General features: G+C 41.8%; 1 protein-coding gene across 2 annotated transcripts; it reads right to left on the reverse strand.

Annotated features, from left to right (window-relative positions):
- Positions 1-1759: 1759 nt before the first annotated feature.
- LOC114136251 (intermediate filament protein ON3-like) lies at positions 1760-9859 on the reverse strand. Of its 2 annotated transcripts, none has more exons than XM_028004122.1 (10): positions 9446-9859; positions 6824-7032; positions 6425-6485; positions 4655-4750; positions 3943-4107; positions 3735-3851; positions 3519-3662; positions 3372-3448; positions 2472-2518; positions 1760-2374 (listed from the first exon to the last, which is right to left on the reverse strand). In XM_028004122.1, exons 1-10 carry the CDS (start codon positions 9755-9757, stop codon positions 2259-2261), a joined length of 1344 nt encoding a protein of 447 aa, XP_027859923.1. In that variant the 5' UTR covers positions 9758-9859; the 3' UTR covers positions 1760-2258. The 2 variants fall into 2 exon arrangements, with proteins under 2 accessions (XP_027859923.1, XP_027859922.1); XM_028004121.1 differs by having other exon boundaries at positions 3735-3860; positions 9446-9856.
- Between the last annotated feature and the right edge of the window lie 3854 nt (positions 9860-13713).

Raw genomic sequence — 13713 nt, forward strand, 5'->3', positions numbered from 1 at the left:
AAACTTCGGGGTTCCGACCAATCAGACGCGAGGGAAGCGTCACTGCGGCAAAGCTCCAATCCGGAGCCGGCCCAGCGCTCACGTGCGACTGTTTGGTACTTTGTAAACTTTGCCAAGAATTTCACCGCCCAGCCGGTTCATATATCTTATCTGTATCTTGGAAATAAAACATCATAAAATCACATATATCTTTTATTAATTGTAAATTATTGTCTGAGGATTTTTTCAGCCTTTTTCGTATAATTCTGGCACAATTATAGTGAATATTGATATGATTTCAATTTCAATTCAAAATATTTTATTAATTGTAAACGGAAATTAAATGTTGCAATGCATATTATACAAAGTTCTTCTGAGTTCTGTAGGTGCTGGTGACGTTAGTCAGGATCTCCTGTTGCTGTCAGTGTTACAGTGGTCTTAACAAGCCTCTGACTTAAGACACACTGTTGTAAAGCATTCGCATGAAGAGGACGTTCAAGGTTTTCACAATTCATTTATTTATTTTGTGAGGTCTTAAGGAATCTTTTCTTTCACCGTCATCTCCAGTGGTTCCACAATCATCCTCAGAACAGAACCTAAACAGAACCAGAACCAAAGCAGAACCGGCCTTCTTTATCAGAGTCCCTGGATCTGATGCTGCTGCCCCAACAAAGCATAAAATAAAAATAAAAAGCATGGAGGATTTATTTTATTTAAACAACTTCTTAATGGTTACACCTTATCCTTGAATTCATTTCAGTCCTAAAATACAACTACGATACTACTAATATAATAATATATATTTATTCACCCAGTCATGTATTCTGTCGTGACGATGTCATTTCCTTTATCATTCTAATAGGTTCTGATAACAGCATGTTGTTGGACACAGCTTCAGTTCATTATTAAAATGTGTTGATGATTGAAATATTCCAACAGTTTCAAGAGGCACATTTACCAAAATGACTAAAATATTGTTATGCTTTTGATAGTTTATATATATTTGTGAACAAGAAGGTGAGACAACAGAAGACTGTCCTCAGAGGATGCTATGTGGGGTTTTTAATGTTTGAAAACATTTTCATACAACTATATTTACATAAGCTCTCGATTTACTGATCGATCTACGTTCCCACCCTCATCTATGGTCATGAGCTTTGGGTCATGACCGAAAGAACGAGATCGCGGATACAAGCGGCCGAAATGGGTTTTCTCCGTAGGGTGGCTGGGCTCTCCCTTAGAGATAGGGTGAGAAGCTCAGTCATCCGGGAGGGACTCAGAGTAGAGCCGCTGCTCCAAGTTGAGGTGGCTGTCATCTGGTCAGGATGCCTCCTGGACGCCTCCCTGGTGAGGAGTACCGGGCTTGTCCCACCCGGGAGGAGGGGAAGACCCAGGACACGCTGGAGGGACGATGTCTCTCTGTTGGCCTGGGAACGACTCAGGATTCCCCCAGAAGAGCTGGAAGAAGTGGCCGGGGAGGGAAGTCTGGGCCTCCCTTCTGAAGCTGCTACCCCAGCGACCCGACCCCAGATAAACAGAAGAAAATGGATGGATGGATATATTTACGGTTTGTCTCAGGATGAGAATAATTTACACAACTAGTACATGTATTAACATTTTTTGGGTTGGACAGAAGATATTCTCCATTTCTGAAATTTATCATATAATTTAATTGATTTATCATCTGAAAACGGTGATCTACAACATACTGTTATTTATTTGGACCAGTAGACTGATAAAATATGACAGATTTATCAAACAAGATAAGTCTGACCTCGTGTTCTTAGATTTTATTTATTGTCTCAAATAATGTTCCCTTACATCAGATTATAGGAAGAAATCATCTGTTTTCTTATCAAATAACTCCATTTATTGAATTAAATCAGTGATAATACCACCCTGTTTCCAAATTAAATATCTCTAACATTTTATCTATGTATTTAAGAAAAAAGCACAACTCACCTGTAAAAATTATTTTTATTTGTGAATTACCAGATAATTAAAATAAATTCAGTCAAATCCATGATTACACTTCTGCCTAAAGATGATTATTAGATGAATTCATTTACCAAGGAGCTGACTGTCATTACACTCTAAGTTTATCTCCTGTATATATTCTTCATATATTACTGAGTTAAATTTAAGTAATAGTTGCCCTAAATTGTTGTTGTGCTACTAAAACATACCATAACAAACCATGCTTCCCAGTTCTATTTCTAAGTTTATATGAGCTAAATATCAGATATTTTATATAAAAGTTGCTGATTTCTGCATGGGAATCAGTGGGAGCTGTATCTGGAGTTATCTCTGGTCTCGATGGTTTTGATGAGCAGCTTCGGAGCCGGAGAGCTGCTGCTGCTGCTGCTGCTTTGGTAGCCGTTACTGTATTTAGGAACTGGAGAAACAGGAGAGAATCAAAACAAATGAAACGTCTGTTTTTGTTAAACGCTGCTGAAATGATCACGGGAACACGCAGCAGCGTGGATCCGTACCGGGGCTGGAGACGGCCTGGATGTTCAGGATGGACTGCTGCCCGAGTCTGAACCAACAAAAACAAAAATTAAACTCCAGTCATATTTCACTTTCCCCTCAAAGTCACTGGAATGAGACTTTGTGATTAAGTCAGATTTATTCTGAATAAAATCCTTAGCCACTTCTAACTGATGGATTTCTCATTCCGGCAGCTGCTGGCGCTCATTTATCCATTACGACAGTCCGGTCTTTATTATCATCGCTTATGAAAACGTGCAAATACTTTAATGATGAATTTACTGTCATATTTTTATATTATATTTTTCTGGAGTGAATATTTAAAGACACAGAAAACAGAGTTTCCGTCAGTCTGTCCTTAATGATGAAACTCGAAGACAAACAGCAGTTCGTTGTTACTAATCAAACTCAAACGATCAATAACCTGTCAATAAAGCCGATCAGCTGTGACCTCATCACTAACGTTCACTGCAGAAACACTAAATACTAACGAGTTTTTTCTAGTTTCCAGTGCAAATATCTTAGTTCACTTAAAATAAAACTAAATGAAGAAACTTTTCAGTAAAATATAGGAACTTGTTTTAAGTGAATGATTCTTTAAATTGTATTTTAAAACTAGGCCAGATTTTAACATGAGAAAATCTCTGATAAGTGAAAAAAATCTGTCAGTGGAGATAGAAATGATAATTATTGATTTAAAACAAACTCCTATATCTTACTGAAAGTTTCTTACAAGTTATTTCAAATGCACAAAGATATTTGCATAGAAAATTAGACAAAAACTCTTCTTTGTGTTTTTACGTGCTCCTGCACAAAAAGTCGTAGATTTTTTCTGTCTTTGTTTCAACTGTAAAGTTATTCAGTGTTTCTGTTTGTGTGTGGATGTGCTTCCTGTCTGCTACCTGTCCTCCTCTCCCTCCAACAGCTTCCTGTAGGTGGCGATCTCGATGTCCAGAGCCAGTTTCAGGTTCATCAAGTCCTGCAGAGGCAACAAATTAATGATTAGACTTCCGTTAGCAGTTTTTCGTCTCTTCCCGCTGGCGGCCCACCTGGTACTCCCTCAGCTGCCGGGCCATGTCCTGCTTGGCTCTCTGCAGAGCGTCCTCCAGGTCTCGGATTCGAGCTTTAGCCTCTTTCACCGCCAGCTCTCCTCGCTCCTCTGCTTCAGCCAGCTGGTTTTCCAATCCGGCTCGCTGGTGAGGAGACACCAGAAACAATCAGTGCTGGATGTTCATCAGGTGTTTCTGGATGAGTATGAGCTGCACCTGGGCTTTCACAGCTTCGATCTCGCTCTGCAGACGGCTGATCAGCCGGATGACCTCGGCGACCTCTCCCTTCACGATGCGAAGCTCGTCTCCAAACTGACTGGCTTGGACGGACATCTGGTCAAACTGGAAACATGACAGCCTGTCACTTTGCATCTCTACAGTCTGACAGGCTGCTGGACGAGCCGAGGAAGCGGCATGGCTGCACCTTGCTCTTGTACCAGGCCTCGGCTTCCTCTCTGCTGCGGGCGGCGATTTCCTCATACTGGGCTTTGACTTCCACGACGATCTGCTCCATGTTCAGGCTGCGGCTGTTGTCCATCTGCACCACCACCGACGTGTCTCTGATGCTGGCCTGCAGCTCACGCAGCTCCTGCACGACAAACCCAAACGTTCACAGAGAAACCTTCTGCTTCAATAAGAGACAGGTAGTTAAACCTGTGAGTAATTTAACTATTCACAGGTTTTCATCACTGCAAAAACACTAAATATTAACAAGTAGTTTTGGTTTCATTTCTACTTCTAATATATTATTACACTTGAAATAAGACAAAACTAACTAAACTGTTCGGGTCAACAGTTCCTTAATATTTTTGAAAAAGTACTAGCTCTGCCAGCAGATATTTTCACTGATAACATGGGAAAACTGTGTTGGTGTTGAATAATCTGCTAAAACTAGAAAGGACTACAGGGAAATGGTTTGTGTTTTTGCAGTGTTCTGTCTTTATTACTCTAATATTACAGGCTGAGCAGAGGATTTGAAGACGCTAGCGCTGCTGCTAGCTGGATGGACCAACTGACTGTCCACCTTTAGCTTTGACTCTGATGATGAGACTTAAGGACAGAATAATGAACTCACAAAATGTGAAGCTTTTATCAGAAACAGGAAAACATGAAGTTTTTCCTGGCATCTACGTCACCTCCTCGTAGACGCTGCGCAGGAAGTTAATTTCATCGGTCAGAGCGCCAACCTTATCCTCCAGATCTGCTTTGACCAGGTAGGCCGAGTCTACATCCTGCAAACAGTCACCCACAAGGACAAGGTAAGTTTCAAACCCGCGAATCAAAATGAGTTCGGTTCAGAAAGGTTTTTCAGAATAAAAGCACCTTCTGAAAAGAACCATCTTTCAGCAGGTATCAAACATACTTCTAATTAACCAAACGTTTCTGAATTAAAATATGTCTGTTATTGGTATTTAATATTCATAGATAAATTGTCAACTTTACATCAACTGTAAGCAGAAAATTATCATAATTTAGTCAAATAAATGCTTGAAAACATCAGTCTTAATGTTTCACGTAAATATCAGATTCAGTCTTGTTGCTCAAAGACAACGTGAAACTTTTTTTTTTTTTACAAATTTAATAAATGTTTATTTTTTATCTACACATTAATCTTACTTTATACAAAACGGACAGAGAGCTTCGTGATTAGCATTTGTTGAATTTCTGGTGTAATCATTTGGACCGAATGTGACCAGAACTCCCAGCAGCCTTTGCGGAAGTGCTGTGATCATATCCGGTCATGTCGCTGTCAGGTCGGTGTTGCCATGACACCCAAAGCTGCTTGGCCTGCTTCCGTCCTGGACTAGCAGCAAAACAAAGAGCAGCCATGACCTGCAGCGAATGAAGGCCTGACGGAACAACCAGGGGTCAGCAAGCTCTGAGTGAAGTGCGCTCAGGCAGCCACTAGGGGCCGTACTAGAGCAGCAAACAGAAATAAAAACAAAGAAACCCCGGTCTTCTTGAAATCTCCTGATTGTGTCAAATCAAATTAAAAGGAATGAGGACAGATATCTCTGGTTTGGTAAAATGTATTCTCATAATGATGATAATCTAAATCTGCAGGAGATTTGGATCTGTTCAGTTGTGATGGACTATAAAACATAAAACATGAAGCAGGTTTTATTACTCTGCATTCATACACAACTTCTTTATTTTAAACACGTTTGAAACATAAACAACTATTGATGCCACTGCAGCTGTTATTTTGTATAAATGGAGGAATGTTAACATAATGAGTTTTTCTCATTTCTGACTGAAATATAATAGTTTATGCCTTTCTATATCAATTTCTACATGCTGGATTCATGTCAATGCATATCTTTAAATATAACAAAATCAAAACATTGATCAGTAATTAATCAGAAACCTCATGTTGAAGACCTCTGTTCTGAACGATTACAGGTATTGGTATAAATTACTATTTTTTGTGTAGCTGTAAATAAATTGGTTTTGAGATGTTTGTTGTGAATAGAAATAAAGTGAAAAGTTTATAGATTTGGTGTCAATATTCTTCATTGATTTGTTTTCATGAAGCATAAAGGCAGATTTATTTAAAAATATTTTTAAAATAGCAGCTATTAAATGAACCAATACTTTTCATATTAGCTCAGATATTGAGAAACTTTCATTTGAAAAGATGCTTTGCTGGAAATGTTTCTCTTAGAAAGCTCTTAAAGTTAAGAAAATCATATAATCTATATTATAAGATGTGATATTAAACTAATCCAGCAGGTTTAAAGCCAACTGGCTGCAGCGACAGACGAAATGGACAGGAAACGAGTTTCAAATTCAAATTCAAACATACTTTAATAATCCCAAAGGGAAATTAAATTTGGCTGTAACTCAATAATTTAAATCCTTCAAAGAGTTACTGAAGATGATGATGATGATGATGATGGCCTGACCTTCTTAAGGATGACAAAGTCGTTCTCCAGGTTGTTTCGCTTGTTGATCTCCTCCTCGTATCTGAGGGAGACAGAGGACAGAGCGTGTGTGTGTGTGTGTGTTTGTTTGTTTGTAATACCTTGTGGGGACCATTTTCCTGACACTACACTGTGGGGACCCGCTGCTCCTTGTGGGACCGAAGCCTGGTCCCACAAGGAGAAACGCTGTTTTTGGGTCAGGGATCAGATTTAGGACTAAGATGTGAATTGAGTTTTGGTTGGTTAGGATAAGGGTTAGGCTGTAGAAATGAATGGAAGTCAATGGAAAGTCCCCACAAAGATAGCCACGTAAATGTGTGTGTGTGTGTGTGTGTGTGCGTGTGTGTGTGCGTGTGGGGGTGAGTGTGTGTGTGTGTGTACTTGTGCTTGAAGTCCTCCACCAGGCCCTGCATGTTCCTCAGCTCCCCGTCCAGTTTGGTTTTGTCGTTGTTCACCAGGTCGTTCTGCCGCCGCAGCACCGCCATGTAGGCCTCGAACAGCGGCTCCACGTTGGAGCGACTCACGCTCTGAGACTGCAGCAACTCCAGCTTCGTCTCCAGCATCTTGTTCTGCTGCTCCAGAAAACGCACCTGGACCAGGCAGGAGAGGGACCCATCAGCAGGGGGAACCATCAGCAGGTTCCCATGGTCTCTGTTAATTTCGTTTCTGGGAACCCTGCGACCTTTAACCCTGATCTGGTGGAAAGTTTAAATGTTTCAGTTTCTAATGTTCTGATCGTTTTGTCCTCTCTTTGCTCTGCGGGTCGAAATGTGAAGCTGCTGTTGGTTTGGCAGACAGAAGAAGAACAAGAAGAAGAAGAAGATGGCCGAGCACAAAGCCCGTTGTCAGGTCGGTATCAGTTCAGCTCAGGTTTCCTGCTGCACCACGGCCTAGACAAAGCCCGGTCCAGACAAAGCCCGGTTCTGTTGGGAGCGGCTCTCGGCCCCTGCGGGCTGCCGGCGTTGTGTCGCTCCGGATCGATCAGGTTTCAGTCGCTCTCTGTGGGACTGAAATGGGCCAGGAGGCTCAGGTATCCAGAACCTTTGGGTCAGAAGAAGCTTTCTAATCCCGACTGAATTCTTGACTTTCTGAATCTTTAAAAGTGAAACGTGAAATTATTTGAGCTTTGAGTCAGGAAATGCCGAACATCCTGTGATGGGTTAAAGTGGGTCGCCTGAAACAAGCCGGGCTTTGTTCCTTCATGGAGCTGAAAGGCGGGTCGGCTCAGCAAGTTGATTTACTCCAGTAAACTTTATTAAATTCTGAATATGTTGTGGAAATGATTTATAAAGGAAAATTATTCTTTGTAAGCCTGGACTGACGCGTCAGCAGTTTGTCTTCATATTTCCTTCCTGCAGTATTCTGCAGAACTTCAAACAACTTTCTGGAACATTTTAATAAATTCATTTTATAGAGAAATACACTTAGTTTTAAACAAAGACGTTAAAATATTAATGCTTTAAAAACATTAAATTACTCTGGAGACAAACGTTTGGCTGAAAACTCGGATGCATTTCTCCCACAGGAAGTTTATTATTTATTCGGCCAATTATAAATCACGTGATCATAATTTCATGTACAGTTTTATATTTAAACGCTATTTTATAATAACACAAAAATAAACACGGCATATTTCACATCGTGTGAACCCATTTCAAGATATTTTATTCTGTTTTACTGCAACAATAGATGTAAATATTAAAAAACTTTTTGTATTTCTGTATTCAGAACTTGGCAATTAGTTGGTCATTTCTGGACTTCCTGCCAGACCGGACCGGACCAGACTGGATCGGCTGTCAGGCTCACAAAGCTTTTATTGTCAGGATGTTTCTGAGTCCGTGAGAAAGCAGACAGAATATCCTCAGACGGATCCGAATCCACTGGGAACCTGGGCAGGATCTCCAGAAACAATAATTCATAACAGCAGCAAATATTATAAATAAAATATTATAAATAAAATATTACACATATAATACAGCCTGCTAACGCTCCAGTTTTCTTTGCTTACATGGATTAAAGGTTCTGCTGAGTGACTGAAACTATTTTAGTTTTTTCCTCTTCATTCTGAAAATAAACAGGTTATGTAAAAAACTATATTATTTTAGTGATATTCAGTATGAAGAGGTTAGGAAACCAGATGCTGAAATCCAGTCAAAGTTGTGATTTTATAAAAAACTGTTAAAAACAATGAAATGATTTCTGACATTTTTCAAAATCAAAACAAAGTCATCATAAAATTTACCAAGTAATTTTAGTTTCTGGATCAAACATCTTATTAAACTTGAAATAAATCAAAAACCAATTTACCAGGAAGGTTTCAGCAACAAGTAGGAGCTTTTTAAAAAATCAGTAATTCTTATTAATTTAAAAAAGTTTTATTTCCATTGGGAAATTATTTAACTTTTAAAAATATATTTTTCTCATGTTGCAAATGAAAAATCAGCCAATGCAACTAAAACTGTTTATTTTATTATTAATAAAGAATGATTGATTTAAACAAGCTGATACCTTTTACTGAAAAGTTCTTGGAAAATTAGTTTTTATTTATTTGCTCTAGAAAATAAAATTACTTGGTAAGAATTTATGTTTTTAAATTTCACCAACATTCTTCTTAGTGTGTGTTAGTGTTTGTGTGTGTGTGTGTGGGGAGGGGGGGGGGGGGCACGTGTGTGTGTGTTAGTGTGTTTGTTTCTAATACCTTGTGGGGACCATTTTCCTGACATATACTACGTTGTGGGGACCCACTGCTCCTTGTGGGGACCGAAGCCTGGTCCTCACAAGGGGAAACGTTGTTTTTGGGTCAGGGGTCAGATTTAGGACTAAGGTGTGAATTGAGTTTTGGATAGGGTTAGGGTTGGGTATGTAATGGTTAGGATAAGGGTAAGGTTTAGGCTGTAGAAATGAATGGACGTCAATGGAAAGTCCCCGCAAAGATAACTGCGCAAACATGTGTGTCTATTAGTGTGTGTGCGTGTGTGTGTGTGTGTTAGTGTGTGTGTGTACCTTGTCGATGAAGCTAGCGAAGCGGTTGTTGAGGCTCTTGATCTGCTCCTTCTCGTGCGCTCGGCTCATGGACAGGTTGGGGTCGATCTCCAGGTTCAGTGGGGCCAGCAGGCTCTTGTTGACCGACAGCGAGGTGAGCGAGGCCCCCAGCCCGCCATGGGGCCCGCTGGCACCGGCGAACAGGGAGCTGGTGCTGAGCGACACACCGCTGAACGGCCCCGAAGCCGGAGCGAAGCCACTGAACCGCCGGGAGCCGCTGCTGCAGCGGACGGAGCTGCTGGAGCTGATCCTCTTGGTCCGACTCAGACTCATGGCTGCAGGAAACACAGGAAGGAAAACCAGAGGAAGGAAAACCAGAGGATGGAGGGAGTCTGAACAGGTCTGGACGTCCTGGAACAATGACGCCTCTCAGGTGTCCCGACCTTTTAAAGAAGGAGAGAAAGTGGAGCAGAAACATGAGATCTCACCTCTCTGGTTCCAGAGGTCTATTAAAGGCCTGGAGCGACTGCTGCTGATTTATTTAACTTATTTTGAACATAAAAATAATACGTAGCTTCCCACCAGTTGCATAATAACATAAATCTGACAATAGCAAATAAAAATGCCAGAAACAACAGAACGCCTGAACTACAACCAGAGCAGCTGGTGGACTGGAGGAAACGACCAGGAAAAGTTTCTCCTTCCTTTAATCCTGCAGCTCCTGGATCTGAAAGCAGGATTTAATCTTCAGGATCTCAGATCTTCAACCTGAGGAATAACCAGGTTAGGAATTATGTCAAAACAACCGGATGATCAAAACACAGTTTCACTCTGATTGATAAGGATCACTCTGATCGATAAGGATCACTCTGATCGATAAGGATCACTCTGATCAGCAGCTCCATGTCGTGACGTCAGAGCTGCTGTTTGATCACTGAGATCTCCATCGGGAGGATCCTGGTTGTTTTCACCATTCTGAAGTAAGGGAACATCCTGTCGCTGAAGGTGTGTGTGAAGGTGTGTATATGTGTGTTCGTGTCCAGATCAGAGAAGGACAGATTCCCTCCGTCCAAGTCCAGATCCACTCGGATCCTCTGGATCTTCTTCTGGACACAGAGATCAGCAGAAGGAGCCGACGGGCAGATGGCTGAGTAAATCCCTTCATAGAACCAGATAACGGATAGTCCAGACTTTACGTCCTGCTTCCTGTGGACAGACTCTGCCAACACGCCGAGCACCCACACTCTGTTGTCTCCAACATCGACATCCCAGCTGTGGTTCCCTGAGTTAAAGCCCTCAGAGCCGAGGACGGACCACTCTGGTCCAAACCTCTCTGGATTATCAGGAAGCTGCTGTTTCTCTCCAAACGTCCCACTGGTCAGATTGTCAGACAGGATGACCTTTGACCCAGCCGTGTTTGGGTCCAGAACCAGAGGAGTGTAGGTCACCATGTTCTTCATGTTGCTCCAGATGTTGAAGGCCAGGTTGCCCAGATGTTTGGCCTGGTCTATCAGGGCTCCTGCTGTAGATCCGCCAGCAGGGGGCAGCATTTAGGAAAACGCTGCCGTATGAGATAAACAGTTTTCTCATGTTTGGAGTGAAAAATACATTTTTAAAACTCTCGAGTCTCAGCTAACCGGAAATTGACTGGCACACATTTCCTGTTCTGTTTCCTTCAGTCACATTCATAACTTATATCATTTATCGTTAAAGCGACGGTTTTTTGTTCTTCTGTAACTCTGTTCCTGTCTACATATTATTTTGAAAATCTCAACCGGAAGTGCGAAAAGCCGTGTTTTCGGGCTGAAGGGTGTGAAATGACTCCTGTCGTCGTGGATGAACCTGGAGAGGTACCGGCGGTCTGGGTCGCGCTGAGGCGCCTGGACCAACCGGGTCAGTACTTTAGTTTTCCTCTGCGGAAAGTGCGCACCCGTTGCTATGGCGACCGTTTTGTTGACCCGTGAATCAGATTCATGGAGCAATCTTTTTTTTTTTTTAATCTGTCAGAAATTGAACGTTTATGACGCGTTAAAATCGTCTCTTTTTTTTTTTACCTGAACGTGTTTCCTATCACGGCTGATCGAAGGAAAACAGGAATAATTCAAATAAAACTATAATTAATCATTTCCGTCCTGGGAGATTTAGATCATTTTATCTCTAATGTTTGAACCTGCATCATGTTTGTCTCCCTGATTAATACATGAAATATCAATAATCTGACTGCAAAGCTTTCCATAACAGACAGGTTTTCTATTTATGGCGACCAGCAGATTTGAAATAAAGGTTTTAAATTTCTGCAATAAAGAAAATGTTGCGTTCAAGTACCTCCTTGTCAGTCTGGTCATCCTGATTCTCAGCCAACAGAGAAGGAGCATAAAAAAGCTGGAACAGCTCTAAGGATGCAGAAATGTCTAATGTTGAAATTTCTTATGATCAACCAGGGCTGCACAGTGGAGCAGAAGGTTCTGGGTTCGATTCCCGGCCCAGGTCTTTCTGCATGAAGTTTGCATGTTCTCCCTGTGTGTGTGTGTGTGTTGTATGGTTGTTTGTCTTGCTGAGGCCCCAGTAGGGTGTAAGAAAATGGATGGATGGATATTTACCAACCATTTCATGAAGAAACAATCGCTGACATTTCCTCATTACCTTGAAAAAGATGATTGTTTATTTACATATTAGCTGTTCATATATTGTCATATATTCATGTTGAGTTGCAGATGGAGCCGAGGTTCTCCGAGAAATCTCCTTTCCTACTGCAGCGCCGGTCAGCGAAATCACCACGGTAACCAAATCACCACCGTAACCAAATCACCACCGTAACCAAATCACCACGGTAACCAAATCACCATGGTAACCAAATCCTCTGCTTTGTTTTGATCATTTCCAGTTTTTATGATAAGGTCATTTATTTGCTGCCACAGTATGAAAGCAGCTGCATCACTTTCATCTTGTTCTGAAAAACATGCCACACTTTTCAGATTTTATTTTACTTTTTTGCATTGGTGAAATCAAAACAAACTGTCAATCAATCAATCAATCAAATTTTATTTGTATAGCACCTGTGATATCTATCTTTTATGAAGACCTCAACATGGACCAGTTGTTGACCAGTTATGACTCTGTGAGCTCATCAGGCTGCACCGCGCTACGGAAGCCTCACTGGGACATATCACTACAACACCTTTCAGCAGCAAGGCATTTCAAGGAGCTTTAAGTCATAAAAACACAAAAATACACAGAGAACATAACCACACATCAGATTATTGATCAATGTTTAATGATTAGGTTTCAAATACAATTCTAAACAGCTTTAAGATTTTAGTCCAGATTTAAAAGAAGTCAGTGTTTCAGCTGTTTTGCAGTTTTCTGGAAGTTTGTTCCAGATTTGTGGTGCATAGAAGCTGAAAGCTGCTTCTCCTCGTTTGGTTCTGGTTCTGATGCAGAGCAGAACCAGAACCAGAACCTGAAGGTTCTGGAAGGTTGATACAACAGCAGCAGATCTTCAATGTATTGTGGTTTTGAGCCGTTCAGTGATTTATAAAGTAACAGGATTTAAAGTCTATTCTCTGAGCTACAGGGAGCCAATGGAGGAACTGGGTTTATGTCTCTATCCTCCTGGTTCTGGTCAGAACTCCAGCAGCAGCGTTCTGGATCAGCTGCAGCTGGAGGATTGATGTGTTGGACAGACCTGTGAAGACGCTGCTGCAGGAATCAATGCGACTGGATGAGTTTCTCTCGATCTCACTGAGACATTAGTCCTCTAGATGTTCTTCAGGTGACAGAAGGCTGACTTTGTGACCGTCTTTATGTGGCTCTGGAGGTTCGTGGTTTTAATGAGACAAAAATGGAAAAAAGTTGAAGATTGTAAATAGTGGGGATGGTGTGCTGCTGACCTCTACTCGGGACGTTGTGGGTCGGTGGGCAGAGTACTTCGAAGACCTCCTCAATCCCACCAACATGCCTTCCACTGAGGAAGCGGAGCCTGGGGACTCTGGGTTGGGCTCTCCAATCTCTGGGGGCGAGGTCACCGAGGTGGTTAAAAAGCTCCTCGGTGGCAAGGCCCCGGGGGTGGATGAGATCCGCCCGGAGTTCCTTAAGGCTCTGGATGTTGTAGGGTTGTGTTGGTTGACGCGACTCTGCAATATCGCATGGACATCGGGGGCAGTTCCCCTGGATTGGCAGACTGGGGTGGTGGTCCCCCTGTTCAAAAAGGGGGACCGGAGGGTGTGCTCCAATTATAGAGGGGTCACACTCTTAAGCCTCCCTGGCAAGGTCTATTCAGGGGTCCTGGA

This window comes from Xiphophorus couchianus, chromosome 20 (assembly GCF_001444195.1).
Source record: "Xiphophorus couchianus chromosome 20, X_couchianus-1.0, whole genome shotgun sequence".
NCBI classification, from domain to species: domain Eukaryota; kingdom Metazoa; phylum Chordata; class Actinopteri; order Cyprinodontiformes; family Poeciliidae; genus Xiphophorus; species Xiphophorus couchianus.